Source organism: Etheostoma cragini, chromosome 19 (assembly GCF_013103735.1).
Source record: "Etheostoma cragini isolate CJK2018 chromosome 19, CSU_Ecrag_1.0, whole genome shotgun sequence".
NCBI lineage: Eukaryota > Metazoa > Chordata > Actinopteri > Perciformes > Percidae > Etheostoma > Etheostoma cragini.
The window spans coordinates 19032819-19055224 of NC_048425.1; the positions used below are offsets into that span (position 1 = coordinate 19032819).

Below are 22406 nucleotides of genomic sequence, written 5' to 3' on the forward strand. Positions count from 1 at the left end.
CTCTACCTAACTGCTGGGGGAATATCCTTTTGTCAGCAAAAGGGGGAGGAAGGGAGGGAGGGAGGGAGGGAGGGATATGTTTATTGGGGAGTGTGTGTAAAAGGGTGTGTATCTCCTTAACTGGCCTCATGTATACACCCAGGAGGGCTTGTCTCCCTGCCATCTGAAGAAAGCCAAGCTCATGTTCTTCTACGCACGCTATCCCAGCTCCAACACGCTCAAGACGTACTTTCCTGATGTCAAGGTGTGTGGAACCCACCACAGTGTGTGGAGCCCACCACAGTGTGTGGAGCCCACCACAGTGGCTGGAACCCACCACAGTGTGTCACAGTGTGGGGAACCCCCCACAGTCTGTGGAACCCACCACAGTGTGTGGAGCGCACCACAGTGTGTCACAGTGTGGGGAACCCACCACAGTGTGTGGAGCCCACCACAGTGGGTGGAACCCACCACAGTGTGTGGAACCCATCACAGTGTGTGGAGCCCACCACAGTGTGTGGAACCCATCACAGTGTGTGGAACCCATCAGAGTGTGTGGAACCCATCACAGTGTGTGGAACTTACCACAGTGTGGGGAACCCACCACAGTGTGTGGAACCCATCAGAGTGTGTGGAACCCATCACAGTGTGTGGAACTCACCACAGTGTGTCACAGTGTGGGGAACCCACCAAAGTGTGTGGAACCCATCAGAGTGTGTGGAACCCACCACAGTGTGTGGAACCCATCAGAGTGTGTGGAACCCATCACAGTGCTGAATCAAGAGGATTTTACCAACAGCGAAAGTCTGATAACATTCTTGTTAAACTAAAGTTGTAAAAGTAGTCTTGATTTCTGTCATTTCGTGGATGTGTGTCTATTATTAAACTAATAGGTTGTTAGATGATATCATTCTTATTAGAGCTCCCTCAAAATCAACTTGACCCATACAGGGACTGAAACACACAACCTTGGCGTGATATTGTATTGGCTTGGATGGACAACCCCTCCACCCGAACCGATCCTCTCATAAAAGCAATATATCGAAGTGGAGGTGGTATTCTCGGCAGAGCGTTGAACTGACTAACTGAGCTCTAAACTGGAGGCAGAGCAACAACGTTTTGATGAAATTATTTTATGGAAAGGGTCTTTCAAATTCTGCCTTTAAAGAGTTATTTAACATTTTGAACAGTTAACTTTACTGGAAGTCCAGTCATGAATAATAAACCCAAATGACAAATACAACAGCAAAACAATGAACTTTAATAACAAAAATGAAAGGTCTACTGGATTTACTGTTGTTACCAAAATATCTGTAATACAAGCCTATATTTGCAGATAATATCCGCTTGCAGACGTTATCTGTAACTGTGAAACGTGGTACTGTGGTGAAATTACAATGCTGGAAAGTTTCTTTTAATTTCTTTAACCAATTATACGCTAAGGTTGGGTTCACAAATTTATGATATTGATAAGTGAGTATTAACATTTTCCATTATGAATCATCAAAACACTTTCTCTCTTTCTCTGAGCAACTGGCTGGAGCTCTCTTTGAAGTCAAATTTGCTGTCCTCACCTGCTCTCTTCCTGTCCTGCTGTTTTCCTGTCCACTGTCTAGTTTAACCGCTGTGTGACCTCCCAGATGATTAAATGGTTCAGTAACTTCAGAGAGTTCTTCTACATCCAGATGGAGCGCTTTGCACGCCAGGCTGTCCGCGAGGCTCTCACACGGTTGGTTTGAGTTGGCACTGGTTCATGCAAAACGTCCATTGTTTAAGTGGCTTTCATAGGAGCTAGCACGTTGCCACTCAATCTTTATAGTAGCCGACACTCTGATTTATACATCAGATGCTGTGCATAAGCTGATTTGCATATTTGGTCATTTGTAAAAAGAAAGAAAGAAAGAACTTCAGATTGAAGAATGACAACACTTTGTTATGTCATGTCAGGCTTTCCTGTTTTATGCAACAGTGTGAAGCAACAGTGTTGTTGCAACATAAGTGTGTACGTAACGTCCATTAATATTTCAAGTGGTCAAAACTTAGCACAGTGCATGCATTGTATAACCTCCGGACAGTTAGGAAAAAAACATAATACAACGCTAGAAATGATTCAGGAGGAGTTTTATCAAGAATAATACTAGAATTAAAATTAAATATCAGCATTGTTGGTCTGGATTTTCATGATTCAATTAAAATGAGTATAATTGTCTGCCTGTTTAATCCAGGGATGGAGCGCCTCGTCTGGCCAGAGAGAGTCAGATGCGAGTGGGGCGCGATACAGAGCTTTACCGCATACTGAACATGCACTACAACAAAAGTAACATCTATCAGGTAAGGAGAGTGTGTCTATATGCAGCATGTGTAGTCTAGTCGTTGGGTGGATGCTGTTCTAGTCTCTTTATGTGTCCATCTCAAACTCTAGCTGCTGTCTGTTAACACGTCCAATGCAGGATGGCTGGTGCTCTGCCAGATAGAGAGCTGTTTTATTTTCTACCTTGTGAATAATGGATTAGCTAAAGCATTGGTAAACACTGTAAAACAACAGAAAAAAAAAGTTTTCATGTCATTTAACGTACAAACACAAGTTGTTTTTCTCCAATTCTATTTCTTTTAGGTGTTTAATTATACTCCCCAGGCTTGATTGTCAGCTGTTGTAAATAATCACAGTTAAAGAGCTGCTTGATATATGTGTAATATAAGAAGGCTGTTTAAATGTAAATGGGGATGTTGCATTGTAGCCGTTAACATTAGATGTTCAATGTCTTGAAACCACTTCATGCTTGTTCCGAAAAGCTATCATGGCCAGTACGGGGATCGAACCCGCGACCTTGGCGTTATTAGCACCACGCTCTAACCAACTGAGCTAACCGGCCACACTTGTGTGACAATATGATCCACACACAGTGCTTACACTCTCAACGAGCAGTTCAATAAGGTGAAGGTGGTGTTGGTCACCGACAATTCAATTTGGGCTGACGCTCTCAGTGAGCTCTAAACTAGAAGTAGAGCAAGTTGGTAATCAAATTGAACAGTTTTGATTATTTACTCCTTATCATGTATGATGGTTATATGGAATGATAATTTGGGAAATAGTGTTGTTCTAGAGAACTTGGCTTAGATATATAACCCCTCCATAGTACTAACACTCTGAATAAGTAATAAATGAGAGGATATAAGAATTTAGAAATAATAATAGTAATAGTAATAGTAGTAAAATATTTTCTCACAAGGTCATAATTGTTGATTCCTAGTCCATACTCTCTAAACCTCAGGTTACTTCAAACATAGGTGACAAAATGTAAGTTATTTTAAAGGAGTCTATGATAAGACTTCCAGAGGTCCATATATAAATAAAGTTGAATCATTAAGATTGTTGTGTTTTATTCAATTAAGGGAACAACCACTTTATATGGCATTATCACAAAAGTTTGAGTGCTGAGTCCGTGTAATATTTTCAATCAAAAGCAACACTGGCCCATATGGGGATTGAAACCGCAACCTTTGTGTTATTAGCACCACGCGCTAACCAACTGAGCTAACCGGCCTCATCAAGCATTCAGATAACAATTCGGTCAGTAAAACGGACATGTCATAGTCCTCTATTAATGTGTACAATGCCTTGACCATTAATTTTAAATGTACAGTCTATGGTACAGCGTCAATGTTTATTCAACAGAAATGATTATTTTTTTATTAAAAAACACTACACTTGACAGCAGTTGACGTTAGTCTACTGTAAGTTAGTAGAAGGATCAAATCCCAAAAGAAATCAGCTCTCTGTTGTGTCAGAAACAGAAGTCACTCTGCTCATTATGAGAATGGAAAAGTTAGAGGAGAGGAACCTGCTCACCTACACCGGTGTTTTGAGTTAACTGGCTGATGAGTTTTCCGCACTGGTTGAAACTGGGACCTTTCCCCCCCTTTTCTTTCATGCAGAACATTAAAAGGAAGGTTCTCCTTGCTTCTGTGGCCTAGTGTTTGCTCTTGGTGGGAATTGTTGGGTTTCTGTAAATAACATCCCAGAGTCTTTATGAGAGACCTGGGAGATAAATAACATCCCAGAGTCTAGGATGAGACTAGGTACTGAAAATGGAAGTGGACTGTATTTATATAGTGCTTTTCCATAGTCCAGGAACCATTCACCATTCACACACATTCACACAAGGGGGCCGAGGAGGTGTAATTAATAACCTGTTGTGCCCACGCTGCATTAACAGAACTATCATTCATGTTATTCTTCACACCTGTGCTTTTCTCACCAAAAAAAAAGAAAAAAGAAAGCAAAGTCACCAAACCATGCTCTGATAAGAAATGATATGAAGAGGTTCACTCCGCGGGTTTGACTCCAACCTGCATGCCTTTTCCCTCTCTCCCCTTTCATGTCTTCAGCTGACCTATTAAATAAAGGCAAAAGTGTCCAAAAATAATCTTAAAATAAAGAAATGATAGGGTGTATCTTGCCCGCTTTAACAGGAGAATCAGGAAAATATGAACGAGGCATTGTATCCTCCCATCCATAGGGCAAAAGAAGTGAAACAGCCATCATAACATCATCTGCCTCCTATTGGCGTCGTGATAAAAGCTCTCACTGCCATGTAAATCTCTTTCAAATGGGAATAAATACAAAAGATGTATGGTAGCATACTGTATGAAGTATGAATTATAACATTTTAGTCTTGCTCTTAATGTTTAAATGTATGATTTTAACTGGTGGTTGTTCGTTTGACTGGATCCTTTACCGTACTGAGCTTGTAGATTTAGTTTGTGTGAATTCTTACTACTTCCCATGTGTGTCCACAATTCAAAGCCCTAAGGCTGTAGACGGTGAAGTATTTTATGCTTGGACATAATTACCATTATCTGTCTGCAGGTCCCAGAGCGGTTCATTGAGGTATCCGAGGTGGCTCTGAGGGAGTTTTACTCAGCCATTTGGACTGGGAGAGACAGTGACCCCTGCTGGAAGAAAGGGATCTATAAAATCATCTGTAAGCTCGACAGTCCCGTACCAGATACCTTCAGACTGCCTGGTTGTCCTGTTGGCTGATGATGGAACTATTTTCATCTGGTACACATGGTAGACAAGTGCATGCATAACTCCCAAGCTCACTGGAAAAAAGAGAATTTTATCAAAGCCTTCACCAACTGTACAACACTGTAAGAACTGATCAAATCCAAACAATTCTACTATTTGCTTAATTCAGAATTCAGTCATTTTGAGAAAAATATCATTTTAGAGGATAATATATATATATATATATATATATATACATATGACATATTGTGCAGACATGCTTGAACGGACATGGTGAACAGTTCCACTGACACCATCAGTGGCGTGACCATCAGTCAGATGACTTGTGAAATCACAGTTCTGCTACACGGCTGTCGTTAAAATACGAGTTGCTGCAGCCACAAAGCTGCAGCTGGAATAGACTGATTGACTGGTTTTTATTAACAATGCCATAGAAACATGCATACATGCTGTGTCTGGTGTGTTACCAGGAGACGGCTGATGCCCTGGCTACACATCATTCATTCACATGTAATTAATAAATAAATGTAATAAACATTCCCTGGCAGTCCCTTGCAGAGGATTGCATTTCACCCAAAAATGCCATTCTAAGCATTCCCTCAATAATCAAAAGTACTGCAGACTGTTGTACCAAGCATGGGCACTGCTGCACAAATATATCCTTCAGATACTTTCAGACAAAGAGTCCACAACCTGAGCACCAACCAAGTTTCTCAGATTAGATTTTCCTCAGCATCACTTTCACTCGGAGCAGTGTTCCCACTCTGAAACATCCAGCTTCCTGATGGACATTTCTTTTAAGAAAAGCGTAATATTGCTGTGCAATCATTAACAATCTTGCACAGCTATCACACCCTAACATTCCAATGTTGCTCTCTCTCAGGAGTGGGTTCACAGATTTACATCAAATGGGATTGGGATCAAACCATCAAATGGGTTTGTTCGTTAGAAAGAAACTGCAATTGTTGCCTTGTGTGTGCGCTTCTCTGGATTGTCAGCAGGAGTACCTTTTTTGATCAATGTGCCCCACAACATTTGCACTTTAGTTACAGACATGTTTCCACATCTGTCGGGATGATTTGGATCCATTAAAGAAATCAGGCTTGGAAATCTTTGAAGAAGACACGAGGACCAATCATCATCATTAATGTTCATTAATGTTAATAACAATATACTGGACGTTAAATTACTTGTAAGACTTAAAAAAAGAACACATGAAACTGCCCTTGGTCAACAGAAGTGGTTTCAGTCAATAGATTTATTTTGCGTGTAAACCTACATCCATCTCTTTGTTCAATTTTGAATTATTACATAGCTTTTGTACATGATGACACAATGTATTTAAAATGGAATTACAAATCTGCCAGGGTGGGAGAATATATTGGATTTAAAATAGTAAAAATAATTTTCTGTTGTTTCCTTGATGTAATCTTGTTGAAATATTCAATTCTGTTTTTGTATTCCTTAAATATGATGCTAAACTACATCGGCTGGTTGCACACTTAGTATATATTGACATTTATTCCCCAGGTATTGCGGAAAATTTCCATCTACTGTATATCATAACTCTTTTATCTGCAAGAGACGTGGCTTTGTGTCCATTAAAATGTTGCTCCTCTGGCCTACCCCCCCTCTGGGAGACCGAGCCCATATGTAAACTATTTGTGATGTGTTTTCAAGTGCGTGTTTCCTATATTTCCATGACATTTTGTATTGTTAACTCTTGTTCTCATGGCTCTTATAGGTCTCTCTTTTATATTGTACTTGTACATATTGTATGCTTTAGAGCTGTGCCTCATTCAGACGTTGGTGAATTTGGTTATGTAGACTTATCAGTGAATTAAAGTGATACCAGGCTTGTGTTGTGAGTTCTGGATCCACCACCACACACACACACACACACACACACACACACACACACACACACACACACACAAGCTCTCTCTCTCTCTCTCTCTTTAGTTTTCAGCTCCTGGTAGTCAACACTAATACCATCATATTTTAAGCCTTTAATCTAACAACACTAAAACACCAACAACACACACACACTCACACACATACACACATTCTAACTAATACTAATACTTAGATAATGGCTGTGTAAGAGGCTCAGTCCTGGGTTAGGGTTAGCCACCTGAGACACACACACAGACACAGAGTTTCTCTGTGCTAGCGATGTATCCAAACCACAACTTTTTTTTTTAGATTGACAAGCTGGACAAAGGGTCTGGTCAGTGTGGACCGGGTTTAGCTTGGGTGCATGCTCCACATGCTAGTTTCAGTTTGGCATTTTGAAGGAAGAGAGGCTTTGCTTGATCACAAGAGACACAGAACACACATATCAATGAAAATCTTCCCTAATTAACTTGTGTTTTGGATTGTCTTTGTCAACATTTGAGAATTAACCAGCATTCAACATCAACACCATTTCCCATAGCTCTAAGTTATGTTAGGATCTGTGAAGGCTTTGTGACTGATGCTTCCAAATAAAATGGCCCCTTTGAATATTACTGTGGCATCACTTTGTGTGCTTCTTCTTTAGACAAATGAATTCAAGCTCCTTCCAGCACAGAACCTCTAGAGCAGTCTACAGCGGCCCGACACAGAACCCAGATCCTGACCACAGACTGGAGAAAGCCTGTTTGTGTATCCAGTGATGATTAGCTCCATCAAGGCAGCAGCTTTACTCAACTTCAAAACCCTTTTTTCATCATATGACAAGTCTCTCTTGAAATTAAAAAATTGACCACTTAAGAACATCTTGATACTGTAGTTTTGAAGGTGATACATATTTATTTAGTTTGAACTTGAATGATGTAGCACATTCCCTGTAGCTTTGGATATGTCTCAGTATTTTTACTGCAGAAGTGAGCCGAGTGTTTCATCCCCAGAATGCTTCATCTAACCTTGTGACTTAGGTCATATGACCATGCTATTGTATTACATGTAACACCATGTTGTGTTAAATCCTCAAGTACCTCAGCCTTTGACTAAGTCTAGCCACCTGATCTGTTCTGTCCACTGAAGGTAAACCACACAGGGGCCTAGCACGTCCAGCCAGTCCTCCTGGTGACCACCGACATACTGTAGAATGCATCTTCACAGGTTATAGGATTTATAGTGTAAACCTTTCACATTTACATACAGAAAAAGCATCCCTGCTTTCTGCTTCCCACAGCTTCTACTCTATCTTTCTGGCTTATCAGCTGAAACCAGCCACTGACCCGAGGAAAACTGCTCTGAATGCCAACCAGTGTTCACCTTCCTCATCCATCCATGTGACAAATAAACGATTTTCAGGCATTTCTTTAGGTGGACGCAGCCTGTGTGGTGGAGATCAAGAGAAGCAGTAGCTTATTGAAAGTGAAAACAGGAAGGAGTGTTTGGGCAGGCTGTCGCTTCATGAAACCAGAAGAGGGAGGACTGAGTGAAGCCGACCAAAAAAGCCCAAATAACGCCGCAAATCAGTTCTCATCTTCATATTTTAGCGTGAAAGTTATTGGATTGCACAAAGAAGAGAAAGGTAAGTTATCGGTATTAAAATGATCCCATCTTTCAGATTGTGTTTCTGCAACCTGTGACACGCTTTTTGTGTTTTCCGTTTTTTTGGAAATCCCATTTTTCTGGCTTTGTGTTCGCTTTCTGTAGGCCTTCTATAAAATTGAATGGGAGGATATTTATCCAGTTGTAATGTTTCTATTTCAATAAATGCTCAGTATTTTCACGGTTTGCGTTGCGACTAGGGTTTTATTTTGAAAGGCTGCGGCGGAAGTGGCATTTCTCTCCTTGTGGCTAGCTTTCCGCTGGTGTGTTCCAGACAGGATCCAGGGCACCGACGATGGCGATGACGGCGCTGCTGCTGCTGGAGCTGGCTCTGTACGCCAGCTGCTTCGTCTGTGGGATTGTTGCCGCCGCCTCCATCACCATAGTCCAGGTGACGTCATTAATATTATTAATAATAATAATAATAATAATAATAAAGTGGGCTAATTCTTTTCTGTCCAGCTTCTTCCGGTTCCACTCACCTATCCAGTGCGTGTGTCGGTTCAAAGACTAAACTAAAGAAAGTCACGGCCCATTGTAGGCTACTTTTGGCACTTTATTTAAACTTCATTTTTACATTTAATTTGCGGTATGTGTTCTAAAAAGCACCACGGAAGGCTACTTTCTTAGTCTAACCTCTCTACCGTTCTAGACGCTCGCGCACAGAGGGAAAAAAGACGCGCTTTCACTTTCTGCTGATTTCCTGCTAAGTGATGATGTTAGCCTACATCTCTTTAGATTTACCATACACAGTAAAACGCTACAGCAGGGGAACTCCGCTCTCACTCCTTAAGATAATAATTCTTATTATCATATCGTATGACTTCTTCCATCCATGAGCTGCAGCCATTCTACGAGGCCCTTCTAAAACTAGAGGCACCATGTGACCAGATGGCCCTCGTGCCCAATCTTTATCACTACTTCTTTATAGAAGTCAGGTGCTGTGTGTGTGTGTGTGTGTGTGTGAAAAATGTAAAAACAGGAAGTTATTGAAAGTGTGAAATTGCCAGAATCGAATGCTCCCTGCCGTCTCTCAGGGTAACTTTGGAGGCCGCTGTGTGCTTTATGGACTGGTGAACTACAATGCTACAGACAGCTCCATCGCCGTCCAGTCCTCCAGCGCCCCGGCCCTCTGCTACTTTGTGTCGGCGACGTCGCTCGTGGTAGCGGTGGTGTGCTTCTCACTGACTCTGTACTGGCTGTACACTTGCTGCGTCGACAAGGACATCAGAAGGTAAGGGCACTAGTCAACGTTTCCTCTCAGAAAGGGATGCGTGATCAATAGAATGTGTTAAAGCAGATACCAACATCCCATACAGTACTTTCCCAGTCATTTTAGCCATCACAGGCATGCATGTGTGAAAGAACTGGATTACAAATGCAGAAGCTGGTCTAACAGTACATGCTGCAGAACGGGTGAGGAGGGAGCAATAGATCTCAAAAAGAGGTCGTGGCATTGTGACATAGTCGTAATTTCCTCCTTTGGGGTTAGGGTTATTTTCCAACCCTTCATTCTGAAGTTTACAGCCGTGCTCACGCTCTTTCTGCTTGTTCTTTTCTCCACAGGGAGCGCGTGGGGATGAACCTGATTATAGCTCTGAGCGGTGTCTTCCTGTTCTTCCTGCTCATCACGGGGTGCATGCTGAAGATCGGACGGGACTCGCTCTGCAACTCTGTCATACAGAACGTTCACAACGTCACCAGGTGGCACACACACATACACACACACACACCCACACAATGCATGCCACGGCATTTCCATACAAAACCAAAACCTGCCATGAAACAAGTCAGAAATGAAAGAAAAATCATTTGAAACCCGGGTGAGCTTTACTTCATGTCTGCTACTCAGAACAGTTTCTCTGTCTTCATCTCTTTTTCACAGCCTCATTTATCACTATTACAAAGACTTGACTTTCAGTCTTTTCCCTTGCCATGTGAAAGTAGATACCAGTGGGTAATGTGGATGACTTTAATTTTTCCCAGTTATTTAGAAAGGACTTTGGCAGCTGATAAATCTCCTGTTAGCGACTTTTAGCATACAAAAGATATGTGGAAAGTGTATGATCTGTAACTTTTTATAACATGTAATCTAATCCTCTTTCTCAAGATGTGAAGAGGCCCAGGCCAGAAAATGGGCCAGTCCACTCAATGGGGAAAGGTTCTACAGCAGTCTGTACAAAGCCGAGGTCAGTAGGCTTCATCCAGTTTTTTGTTTCATGTCTAGAATGGATTCAGTAACCAGTTCTAGTAATTCTTTTGTATCATGTTGTTGTACTAGCCAATAAAACTAATCTACTTTGAACACAAACTAGGACCAATACAACCTTTCAAACATGTTCATGGTCAGCCCCATATGATGGGTGTAAAGTTTCCAGTACCCAAGTCGTTTTGGAACGATACCAAGCTCTCCGAGCTGGTGAGATTCAGATGAAGGAGTTTCATGTCCGTCCCGTGTGTCATGTGTTGTCTCCTCTCAGACAGCAGTGTGGGTCAACTTCTTCTTCTGGCTCATCATCGGGGTGCTGGTGCTCGTACAGAGGCGTCAGAGTTCATTGCCGAAGGCGATTGTAGGGGGGTATGAAGGGTACGGCGGGCCAGCTGGAGGGCTTTTTGGTGATGGGGGGGTGACGGCTGCAGAGACAGAGCCATTTTTCAACAATCCTGCAAGGCCACAGTGAGGACGGGTGTCACAGAGGACTTAGAGAAACACACATACATTAGCACAACACAAGAATGTGTAATTACATGTGGGAAAAAGGGGAAATACAGCTGGTGTATGCTATCTTGTATTCCAGGGAATACTCACACATTTTGTGAGATAACACATGATACTAATCAGAGTAGCATGTGATACCGTTCGTTTGCCTAGGGTGTTGCAACACTTAGATACAATAGAAGCTGTGCCTCTCGACGAGGATGGGATTCGAACCCACGCGTGCAGAGCACAATGGATTAGCAGTCCATCGCCTTAACCACTCGGCCACCTCGTCTGGCTGGCCTGGGATCCTGAGCCAGCAGTACTCTAGAGCATCTACGGATGTCCATGTGCATGTACCCATTTCCTATATTTACTTATGAAAACCACGTCAGATGTCTAACTACTGGGTCACACAGAAATATGTGTTTGTTTTATTTTGTTCATAAAATGTAACAAGAAATGGGAGAATGCTAATAGCAGGCTGTCATTCTTTTTATTTCATTAATGTGATCCGATGTAGTATTTTGTATGAGTTTGGCGGATGTGTCCTACATGTTTTCACTCATTTTACAATTATTGTAGACTCTCGTTAACAGCTTCAGTAAAAAACAAACACAAAAGTAAATCTTTGAGAAGGTAGGATTCGGATTTTCCACGATGTGCCTATGCCAGTTCTATTTCTGTATTTCTACTGTCTTCATTCTTCTTTTGTAGTTAATGAGTTGTTGTGACGTTGAGGCCAATTGTCTCTGCTCTTCTCTTCATTGCGTCTCAGACAGTTCAGTCTCACTATGTGGACAAAGCACTGCTTGAAGAAGCACCTGCTGCAGCTCCATACCATACGAATGACATTATAGCAGAATCAGAAAAGTGCTTGAATTTGCCTAGGTGCATACATAAACAAACATAAACAACATATTTCACATTAACGATTACATACAGAAACAATTGTTTACATACAAATGAACTGTTTCATGAGGAAAAAGAGGCTGAAAGTTCCATTATGCAACAAATAATTCCGATGATTTTTTTTTTTACTTTAAGGTATGACATGTGTGCTCCCATCCTGTTACATCTCATATTCTGGTTCACATATAGGTGCTCATCAAATCCTGTGTTTGGGATATTGCACCTTACCTAAAATGGCTGTATGTCAACATATCAATCACTTGGTTTGTGATGCCATCTGACACTTGGTGTGCTAATTTTTTGTTGCAACAAATAAACCAAAGAGATAAAGCACAATGACTCAAATGTGTTTTCTGCATGTATTTCCGAAGAGAATGGAGCCCTAGAACTAGATATGTTGAACTGGGTCTCCCTCTGCTGGTTGATAACAAGAAAGGACTCACTTGTCCCCGAGTATATTCTGGTGTCACTTCTTTGCCCTTTGCAAAGGTAATTCTTTTCTGTGAGCATCTGGATAAAAAGTTGTGTACTGTGTGGTAAGTTTTAATTGTATTATTGTGGTTATGAAGTGATGTAATAAGTGATAGAGTCATTAACCTCTATGAACACCCTCACACCTCTTGCGGTGCTATTGCATCCAAATGAAGCTGTGGTTCTTTGTGAAAATGTATTTAAAAGCTTTTTTACACTCTGATTCTGTCATCCCATATTTAACAGCAATAATAAGAACAAAACAGCCCATGTATTTGAAAAAATTACAACAACAGTAGGGATTCACCGATACCTGTATTTCAAGGCCGGTAGCGGTTGTTAGTAGTTAGTGAAACCAATAACCGATATTTGGAACCAATATGCATCTAGAGTGAAAGTCAATATTACGATTTTGGAAACACAAAACTGTGTTTAAATGCTATAAGCAATTATTTAATAGATTAGAACCATGTAACATAACACCCAGTAAGAGATAGTCAGATAGTGGGCGGGACATTAAGTTAAGAGGGAACGCAGAGCAAAGAGGCAGACACAGAGCTGTAGCCCAGCAAACGTAGCGCACCTTTGAATTCATTAACTTTATCAGCATCAGGCTAATAAGACGCTGATTCTGTTACTCTACAAACTGACCAAAAAAACCTCCAGATATTAATCTACCCCTGAACAACAGCCTTTTGCCCTTTTCCTTCCATCTAAAGCCTGTCTCTGCATTGATCCTTTACAGAGCTAATGGCACTCGGCCTCAGTCAGTTTATTCATCTAGTCCAAGACAGCTTACCCTCATGGATGTGTGTAACGGATCGGCATCCAATCAGTTTGACCACAACCTGGTAAAATAGGTCTATATCAATTATCCCCTAAAGAAATTCAAACCTTATAATTATTTTGCAAACTATTGTTGAAAATGCAGAGTATAAAATATACACTCATTAATCAATGGTTAGCAAATTAAGACTCAAATCTAGAATGCTTATTTAGCTGTCAGCCTGAGAGGTCCAAATAGACATAGTACTCCTGCTATTACAACGTGACTCCTACTCTCTTTCCTTAATTGTCTAATCTCCATGGATTACCTGACCCGGCTTGAGCCCTGAGGTAGAAGATAATGCTCGCTGAAGACAGAGAAAGTAGAGACGTATGGCGACTGAGAATGACCAGACAAATATTTAGGGAAGACAAACCGACACTTTAAAGGAGCGATACTCGTTCTGTAAATCGATTTCCAGACCTAAACTAGAATCCATACCTGCAAGTTCTGTCTGTTCTTTTTAAACATATATTTATACATATATATATATATATATATAAATATACACACAGGAAGTCTGAAAAGGACAACCAAGAAGAGAGAGAGAACTCTGGAGAACACCAAGGACTGTCTTCCAATCGAGTCTCAGACGAAAACCACAAAGCTTGTGATAAGTCTGACTTTGAAGTGTATGGTAAGACCTTTTCACATCCTATTTGCCTGTAATATTGGGCTACTGATTAGAAAAATGAACATTTCTGAGGTAAAAAATCAAGAAGAGGGAAAAATGGAGACTGATGGTAGGATGGATGTAAAAGAGAAGCACAGACAAGAGCAGTGGCCACTGTAGACTGAGCTAAGCCGTGATTAGCCTCTTTAAGCTACTTCACTCTCTATGGGTCAAATGTTCTGTTTAAAACCTGTGGATCTGTGCAGGCCATCTGACTGCGAGCTGATTATTCACTTCATCAGAGTTTTTGGCAGGATAGCTGTAGTTCACGACCAAGTCTCTGCTTAAATGTCCCAGTTATTGTATAATCCCAGCTCCTGTTTGATCTTTGGCCTCCCTCCATCCATCCCTCTGTCTGTCCAGAACATGTCTCAAAATCAGCAGGAGTCAGTGGCAGTGAGTGTGGAGTCCCTCCTGAACGATGCCAAGAGGATGCAGATGCAGTGCCGTGAACGCAGCGAGCAGTTGGCCATGGCCGCCACCCAGCTGAGGGTGGAGTCGGCCACCCTGAGGGAGCAGTGCGAGTCCACCCAGCTCGACATGGCCCTAATTCGTCGGCAGCTGGACGAGCTGATGGATACCAAAGCCGCCTTGGAAGCCAGGGAGAGGCAGGCGCGCAAACTCAGCAAGCACCTGTGAGCTAATGAGGAAGAGGGGGAGAGGGATGTCATGAACTGCAGGCTCCAGTGGAGACCACTCGATTTGCTCTCAAGAGAAAGAAGGGAAGTGGGGTTGAGGAGGAGATGAAGAAGGGATTCATCTCTAAAAACGCTGAGGGAGAAAACGACAAGGTTGAGGGAGGAAAGGAAATGATTAGTTGCATGTAGCATCGGTGTGAATTGAGTTACCACCAGAGTAGTAGAGTCTCAAAAACCTCTTGAGTATGGAAAACTTGAAAAATACCCTCTTTGAAGGTACATTTAGAACAGATAAAAAAAAAGATAAAAGCCATGGTAACGATAGTCAAAGAAAGGAATACGATGCAATTTAAACCCAGCACCAACTTCAAATGAGCCTAGAATGTAGTTTATGGACAGAATATTGTTTAGGATAGAAAATTTTTCTGAAGAAAAAAGTAAATCAGAAACCTGAGAAAAACTAAATTGTGTGTGGTTTTTTTCAGAGAAACGGAGAGAAAAAAGTTTACAAATTTACAGCTCCTTCTTGTTCTTTTTGGCTTTTGCAGCCATGTGAATCATACATGTGAATACGCAAAAAAATGTCATCTTTTAATCTTTTCATGTCAAATAAACACTGTCCACATGCCCTCTTGTCTTTTGCTTGTCTCTGGCACATCATCTCGTCCACTTTTAGCTTGATTTCCTTTTGGAAACTAAATGTAAACTCAACTATATCATTGTGCATGTGAGGTAAGTGGCTCGGAGTGGATAAAGATCAACCAATGACTGTTGAGGAATTTGATCACAAATTCATCTTCACATCTTACCATAAACATCTTAACAAGCTTGAAAATTAGACGTTTTTGTTTTTTCCCCACATGAATTTCCCAGATGATCCTGAACGTCTCACAGCGCTGAGGGTGTAGCAGGACGTTACAGGGTGTATCAGGGTGTTAGAGGGTGTAGCAGGATGTAACAGGGTGTAGCAGGGTGTTACAGGGTGTAGCAGGACACTGCAGAGCGTAGCAGGGCGTTACAGGGTGTAGCAGGACACTGTACTGGGTAGCAGGGCGTATCAGGGTGTTGCAGGGTGTAGCAGGGTGTTGCAGGATGTTGCAGGGCGTAACTGGACGTAGCAGGGTGTTACAGGGTTCAGCGAACACTGTAGAGCGTAGCAGGGCGTTACATGGCGTATCAGGGTGTTGCAGGGTGTTAGAGGGTGTAGCAGGACGTAACAGGGTGTAGCAGGGTGTTGCAGGGCGTAGCTGTATGTAGCAGGGCGTTACAGGCTGTAGCAGGACACTGTAGAGCATAGCAGGGCGTTACATGGCGTATCAGAGTGTTGCAGGGTGTAGCAGGGTGTTGCAGGACGTAGCTGGACGTAGCAGGACGTTACAGGGTGTAGCAGGACACTGTAGAGCGTAGCAGGGCGTTACAGGGCATATCAGGGTGTTGCAGGGTGTTGCAGGGTGTTACAGGGTGTAGCAGGGTGTTACAGGGTGTAGCAGGACACTGCAGAGCATAGCAGGGCGTTACAGGGTGTGGCAGTACACTGTAGAGCGTAGCAGGGCGTTACATGGCATATCAGGGTGTTGCAGGGTGTAGCAGGGTGTTGCAGGGTGTAGCAGGGTGTTGCAGGGTGTAGCAGGGTGTTGCAGGGTGTAGCTGGACGTAGCATGGCGTTAGAGGGTGTAGCAGGACACTGTAGAGCGTAGCAGGGCTTTACAGGGCGTATCAGGGTGTTGCAGGGTGTTGCAGGGTGTTACAGGGTGTAGCAGGACAATGCAGAGCGTAGCAGGGCGTTACAAGGCGTAGCAGGGTGTTACAGGGTGTAACAGGGTGTTACAGGGTGTAGCAGGACAATGCAGAGCGTAGCAGGGCATAACAGGTTGTAGCAGGGTGTTACAGGGTGTTGCAGGGCGTAGCAGGGTGTTTCAGGGTGTAGCAGGGTGTTGCAGGGCGTAGCAGGGTGTTACAGGGAGTAACAGGGCGTTACAGGTTTTAGCAGGACACTGCAGAGCGTTGCAGGGTGTTGCAAGGCACAGCAATAGCTGCAGCCGTGATGGTTGAACCAGGGCTCCTACGGTCTCGTCCAAGAACCAAGCACACGTCCACTCGGCCCCTCCACGAAGAATGATTCATTTTGAGACCAACTTCGAAAGGTAAGCTAAGTGTAAGTGACACTAGCAAAGCTAGCAAGTTAAAGTTATCAATCTGCCTTTGTACCAAAACTCTCCAGAAATCTCTCCAGCCCTCAGCCAATATAAATATATATATATATTAGCCAGTTACTGTATGTGTCAAAGGTGAAGAATGTCAATATATACAGTATTTAATACCTCTGTGTGCCACTAACCTGATTGTCGCATGTGAATTGCCATGACAGTGGTTTTTAATTTAACTATTAGCACGTTATTAAGGATTTTAGTGTATGCATGTTCATTTGAATACTGTTTGCTGTGCATTTTATAAACTTACTGCATGAACTTTTTAGTATAGTGTGTTGATATATATGTACACACACCCCTGTGACGACACTGCAACCCCTCCCTTTGACTTTCACACAGCACGGCGTGGACTGATGGGCTGAGTAAAGACAGGTGTGGAGAACTAATGAACTGATGGAAAACAGGTGTGGTGGGGAGACCGGGGAGTAAAAAGAGGCAAAGGCAAACAGACAGGAGGAAAGGAACACAGAAGAAGGAGAGGAAGACGGAGTAGAAACAGACTGACGGAGAGGACATTAGAGAAGTAAGCACACTGAAAAGCAGAGGACACGGAGATGAGCATACGGGCTAGAGCAGTTCCAGCTGTGACGAACTGAAGGAAGGGCAGGCGAGCGAGTGTTGGTGCAGATCGGGACCCGTTGCCAGAGGCTGACCAGCAGGAGGGTGCAGCCACCTGAATGAAGGATTCAACACCTGTGTACAGGTAAGTAAAGGAAAGTCCTCTGGCTACCTTCCTTGGGCGTCTGGAAGAAAACCTGTCATGTGGGTTACCCTTGACTAAGAAATGCCCTTAATCCTCCCCAGTGCCTGCGGCGTAGGGGAAGAGATGCCCTATCGTAACCTACTTATTGTACAGACTGTCACATGGACTTGGAAATTGTGGCAGGAACTAAATTTTTCCGGCCTTAAGTTTTTATTACTTCAAAAACAGTTTTTATCTTCTCAGTAATTTGAAGTGTGAAATTAAGTACTGATCCAGTTCTAGTCCATCATTGTCAGTGGAACAAATGCTGGAATATTTTTTTTTTCAAAGAAACTGCCACATCTGCTCCCCTTTTGGCCTATGTTGTTTGGTCTTGACTCTATCTAAACCCCTCAAATTCTTGGTCCAGATAAACTCTGGTCTTGGCAATGACTTGGTCTTGATTAAAATACACCATATTATAAATATAAGGATATTTTGGTTAAAGTTATCTACACTTTTGCAAAAATGTGTGTGCAGGAATTGAATAAAAATGCAAAAACCTTGTGACAAAATATTAGAATTTTAATCAAATACATGGTTGTCATATACTTGTTTTAAATAGCAATAAGAAACCACGAAGCGGGGGGGGTCACAGTTCAACCCAATCTTTGGGGTCAGTTAGTGGCAGTAGCTGGGAATGGGTGTGTGATGTCTGCCACTGGTCTTCAATTAGATCCTGCTGTTATCACCACTCTGAAAGACAAATGAGACTGGCTCAGAGGAACGAAGCCTCCCAGCAGCATGGGGTTTGATTTAATACATGACCGGAACACTTACTTTCAACTTTGTTTTTTAGTGGTGGCAGTGCTGCTCTTGCCTGAAAGCACAGAGACAAAGTTACCAACGTCGGTAACCAATAGGACTGTAACGATACACCAAGCCCAGGGTTCGGTTCACTATTTTATACAAACCTCATGTTTATTTTTTTCGTTCTCGTCAACCCCGGGGGAGGGGACATGGCATTGTGTTGTCATTCATTACATCCCACTTTGCAACACAATTATACAACAAAGACCTTATTGATTTCAATGTTGATCGATCAAACACCACAGATTCTATTGTACCATAAATTGTTTCAGTGGTTCACTTACTCGTTGGCATAAGAATATTTGTGACGATTCCCCTCCCAACCTGTAGAGGAACAGTGCTTTGATGCCTACAGTAAAATTGCTGTTTGACAAGTTGCTATTGCTAGGTCTATAACGTTAGCTAATTCTTGGTGGGTAATTTAAGAATACGACACCGTCCAATACGCTAATTTTTAGTATGATTATTTTGACCACGGTAAACCACTTTGGGTTAACCCACAAATTCAGTAACCTGAACTGTATGGATAGACTACTAATCTAGCCAGCTAGCAGCCATCCACTATAATTACAGCCCCGGGGACACAGCCAGCTAGCAGCCATCCACTATCATTACAGCCCCGGGGACACATCCACAGCCAGCTAGCAGCCATCCACTATCACTACAGCTCTGGGGACACAGCCAGCTAGCAGCCATCCACTATCATTACAGCCCCGTGGACACATCCACAGCCAGCTAGCAGCCATCCACTATCATTACAGCCCCAGGGACACATCCACAGCCAGCTAGCAGCCATCCACTATCACCACAGCCCTGGGGACACAGCCAGCTAGCAGCCATCCACTATCATTACAGCCCCAGGGACACAGCCAGCTAGCAACCATCCACTATCATTACAGCCCCGGGGACACAGCCAGCTAGCAGCCATCCACTATCATTACAGCATCGGCCAGGGGTCGCATCCAGTCAGCCCACAGCCAGCTAGTAGCCATCCACTATCATTACAGCCCCGGGGACACATCCACAGTCAGCCCCCAGCCAGCTAGCAACCATCCACTATCATTACAGCCCCGGGGGACACATTCACAACCAGCCCCCAGCCAGCTAGCAGCCATCCACTATCATTACAGCCCCGGGGACACATCCACAGCCAGCTGGCAGCCATCCACTATCACTACAGCCCTGGGAACACAGCCAGCTTGCAGCCATCCACTATTATTACAGCCCCGGGGACACATTCACAACCAGCCCCCAACCAGCTAGCAGCCATCCACTATCATTACAGCCCCGGGGACACAGCCAGCTAGCAGCCATCCACTATCATTACAGCATCGGCCAGGGGTTGCATCCAGTCAGCCTACAGCCAGCTAGTAGCCATCCACTATCATTACAGCCCCGGGGACACATCCACAGTCAGTCCCCAGCCAGCTAGCAACCATCCACTATCATTACAGCCCCGGGGACACATTCAAAACCAGCCCCCAGCCAGCTAGCAACCATCCACTATCATTACAGCCCCGGGGACACATTCACAACCAGCCCCCAGCAACTATCCCGGTCAGCACTTAAATCCGGTACTGAGGACGCTAACAGCACTACACTGAACTGTCAGGAAATGGACCCAGGCACCCAAGTTAGAACAGCCATTTTAACTTTACACCTCATTAACATTAGGCCCTCGCTTTTAGCCGTATTTACAGCTAAATTTACCAGATAAAACGGGGATAAGGGATCAACAACACCAATACTACTTGAAATTACATTTCAGTGCAAGGACAGAAATGTGTGAGTTTGAAAGGAAAAGTAGCTCCTCATTTCTTTACCTTCTTGATAGTGGACCAGTCTTCAAGGATGTCGATGTCTCTCAACATGTAGACAATGAATGGCCCTGTGAGAGAGAGGGAGTCATATAACATCTGTAGGTCTGTCCAGCTGTCGGGAGGCAAATATTGAAAGGATAATAAAAAGGGAGGATGAGAAGTTGTACCTGAAACCAGAGCAGCTTTCTTTTTCCTCCCCGAACGACTCAGCAGGTTCTTTCTTTTACACTTCTTGCCCATCTCATCACTCCACTCTGGAATAAGACAATATAGCATTAATTACATTAATCTTCTCACTGTTTACATCTATTTCGTTTGAGTCTTCAGAGTTTAGTGTTTATTACTTTGCGTGTGTAAACCCAGTTTTAGTTTTCACTAAGAAATTAGCAGGTTTTTGGCCAATCTTTACAGGCAGAAGTTGTATGACTTATCCATAGTCGGTGTATTGCCAAAAGTAGCTGGCGGTTGGCGCACATGTGAGCTGTGGTCTATCAAGTGTTCTTGTTTGACTTTTGGCATTTTAGCCAATATAGAGAGCTCAGTTGGTAGAGCGGGTGCCCATAAATAGGTTTACTCCTTGACTCAGCGGGCCTGGGTTCAACTCCGACCTCCAGCCCTTTGTTGCATGTCATTCCCCCCCATCTCCTGTTTTCATCTGTCCTGTCAAATAAAGGCCTAAAATGCCCCAAAATCTAAAAAACAAAACTAGCTAACTAATAGGGCAGCGGTAGAACAGCTGTGTTCTGTGAGGTAAAATGATTGTTTTGGTGTTAATGGTGACAATACTCTAAATATAGTGTACACTTTTAGGTGGCTAAAATACATTGAGCTGCAGCCCCCTGTCCCCAGCAGTACATTGCCTGGCTTTGGTGCTGGGAATCCTGCCTGCTTTTCCAAAGGGGGCGTGCTGCCAACCGCCATCAACTGAAGGTTCTACGCTCACTATGGATTCAACCCCACTTAAAAAAAAAAAAAATCAAACCATACTTGAATAATGCCAGCAAAGGTACCGTAGATGATGTTCCCTAAACCAACAAGACTGATGATGACATTTTAGCTGTACCTGAGGTAAGGTCTACGGTCTGCCGGCCCTCCTCCAGTCTTCTTATCTTCTCCAGCAGTTCGGTCTTCATGGCATCAAACAGCAACATCTGCTCACTCTGCATCACACATCCATAAATACTTTTGTAATAATTGGGTTCGATAAGATTGGTGGAAGTGTATATGAGTGCCAATGCAGTACTTGTGTGTGTGTGTGTGTTACCTCCAGGTGCTGCTTTGCTCCTTGTTGTTCACACTCGTACTTGTGTTTGATCACCTGCAGACACAGCTCTCTGTACACTCCTGTAGTTAGAGACAGTGTGGCTTTAGTTCGATGTTTGTTGTTTCCTTGGATTATTTTAGAAGTAGACAGAAAGAGACAGTGACAGCATTTTAACCTAATACAAGTCTTTTAGGGCGCTTTCACACTTATAGTTTGGACTCGATACGATTTGGGCGTGAAGTTGCAACATTGTTGCATTTTTCATCTGGTCCACTTTGCTTTCACATTAGTCTGTACATTTTGTGCAAGGTTGAAAATTGCAGGCTAGTAAATTCTCCATTTTTGGTTCACTTCCTGTATTTGGGTCGGATTGCATTCTCACCTGAAGTGAACCGAAGTCTAGTTCAGCTTCATAAGCAAGCCGAGACCCCCGTTTTGAAGCGAACCAGGGTTGGGATGAGTTTTCACTCCGGCCTAAACAAACCGGACTATCCGACCAAACTGTGCAGGGTTTGTTTTGAACGGACCAAAGGCGCTAGGTGTGAAAGAACCTGAAACTACCTTTTTATGCTGGCTGGAATTTAAGGACGTTATCACACCTGTAGCTTGCTTGCTTGCTTTGGTACAAATCAATTGAGTTTGTAAATTTTGAACGATTTCCCCCTTGGTTTGGTTTAACACCTGGGAAAAATCCAAGCGTAGCAAAATGCATCGTTAAAAATCACGCAAGGATGTTCACTCCTTTTTTTTTTTTTTTTTTTTTAATTGGTTGAATGTGTCTGGGGTGG

General features: G+C 43.0%; 3 protein-coding genes and 2 non-coding genes across 8 annotated transcripts in view; 2 read left to right on the plus strand and 3 right to left on the minus strand.

Moving 5' to 3' along the window:
- The first annotated feature begins 6 nt into the window (after positions 1 to 6).
- Positions 7 to 5257, plus strand: prox3 (prospero homeobox 3). Its single transcript, XM_034901305.1, has 5 exons — positions 7 to 21; positions 137 to 244; positions 1596 to 1708; positions 2205 to 2310; positions 4850 to 5257. The coding sequence occupies exons 2-5, from the start codon at positions 182 to 184 to the stop codon at positions 5021 to 5023; spliced, it is 456 nt and encodes a 151-aa protein (XP_034757196.1). The 5' UTR covers positions 7 to 21; positions 137 to 181; the 3' UTR covers positions 5024 to 5257.
- trnai-aau lies at positions 2779 to 2852 on the minus strand. Its single transcript has one exon. It is a non-coding gene; the product is annotated as a tRNA-Ile (tRNA).
- A 3537-nt stretch (positions 5258 to 8794) lies between the features above and the next one.
- Positions 8795 to 12079, plus strand: tmem179ba (transmembrane protein 179Ba). The gene is made up of 5 exons (XM_034901303.1): positions 8795 to 8945; positions 9592 to 9788; positions 10121 to 10258; positions 10665 to 10743; positions 11035 to 12079. The coding sequence occupies exons 1-5, from the start codon at positions 8850 to 8852 to the stop codon at positions 11233 to 11235; spliced, it is 711 nt and encodes a 236-aa protein (XP_034757194.1). The 5' UTR covers positions 8795 to 8849; the 3' UTR covers positions 11236 to 12079.
- trnas-gcu lies at positions 11466 to 11547 on the minus strand. The gene has a single exon. It is a non-coding gene; the product is annotated as a tRNA-Ser (tRNA).
- Positions 12080 to 18380: 6301 nt separating the features above from the next.
- Positions 18381 to 22406, minus strand: part of brms1 (BRMS1 transcriptional repressor and anoikis regulator) — a 7025-nt gene continuing 2999 nt past the window's right edge. For all 4 annotated transcript variants that reach the window (XM_034901299.1, XM_034901302.1, XM_034901301.1 and 1 more), the window contains exons 5-10: positions 21619 to 21698; positions 21418 to 21514; positions 20522 to 20608; positions 20358 to 20422; positions 18505 to 18544; positions 18381 to 18420 (exon numbers count right to left, since the gene is read on the minus strand). In XM_034901299.1, the coding sequence (XP_034757190.1) occupies positions 18413 to 18420; positions 18505 to 18544; positions 20358 to 20422; positions 20522 to 20608; positions 21418 to 21514; positions 21619 to 21698 (377 nt within the window). In that variant the 3' untranslated portion in view covers positions 18381 to 18412. The remainder of the gene's footprint in view (positions 18421 to 18504; positions 18545 to 20357; positions 20423 to 20521; positions 20609 to 21417; positions 21515 to 21618; positions 21699 to 22406) is intronic.

What these genes read in the sequence shown, in the direction of transcription:
- prox3 (XM_034901305.1), top strand. Translation starts at nt 182, where the DNA reads ATGTTCTTCTACGCACGCTATCCCAGCTCCAACACGCTCAAGACGTAC. An exon ending in CGTACTTTCCTGATGTCAAG is followed by an intron (nt 245 to 1,595) that starts GTGTGTGGAACC and finishes TCCACTGTCTAG; the next exon opens with TTTAACCGCTGTGTGACCTC. An exon ending in GTCCGCGAGGCTCTCACACG is followed by an intron (nt 1,709 to 2,204) that starts GTTGGTTTGAGT and finishes TGTTTAATCCAG; the next exon opens with GGATGGAGCGCCTCGTCTGG.
- tmem179ba (XM_034901303.1), top strand. Translation starts at nt 8,850, where the DNA reads ATGGCGATGACGGCGCTGCTGCTGCTGGAGCTGGCTCTGTACGCCAGC. An exon ending in CCTCCATCACCATAGTCCAG is followed by an intron (nt 8,946 to 9,591) that starts GTGACGTCATTA and finishes GCCGTCTCTCAG; the next exon opens with GGTAACTTTGGAGGCCGCTG. An exon ending in GCAGTCTGTACAAAGCCGAG is followed by an intron (nt 10,744 to 11,034) that starts GTCAGTAGGCTT and finishes GTCTCCTCTCAG; the next exon opens with ACAGCAGTGTGGGTCAACTT.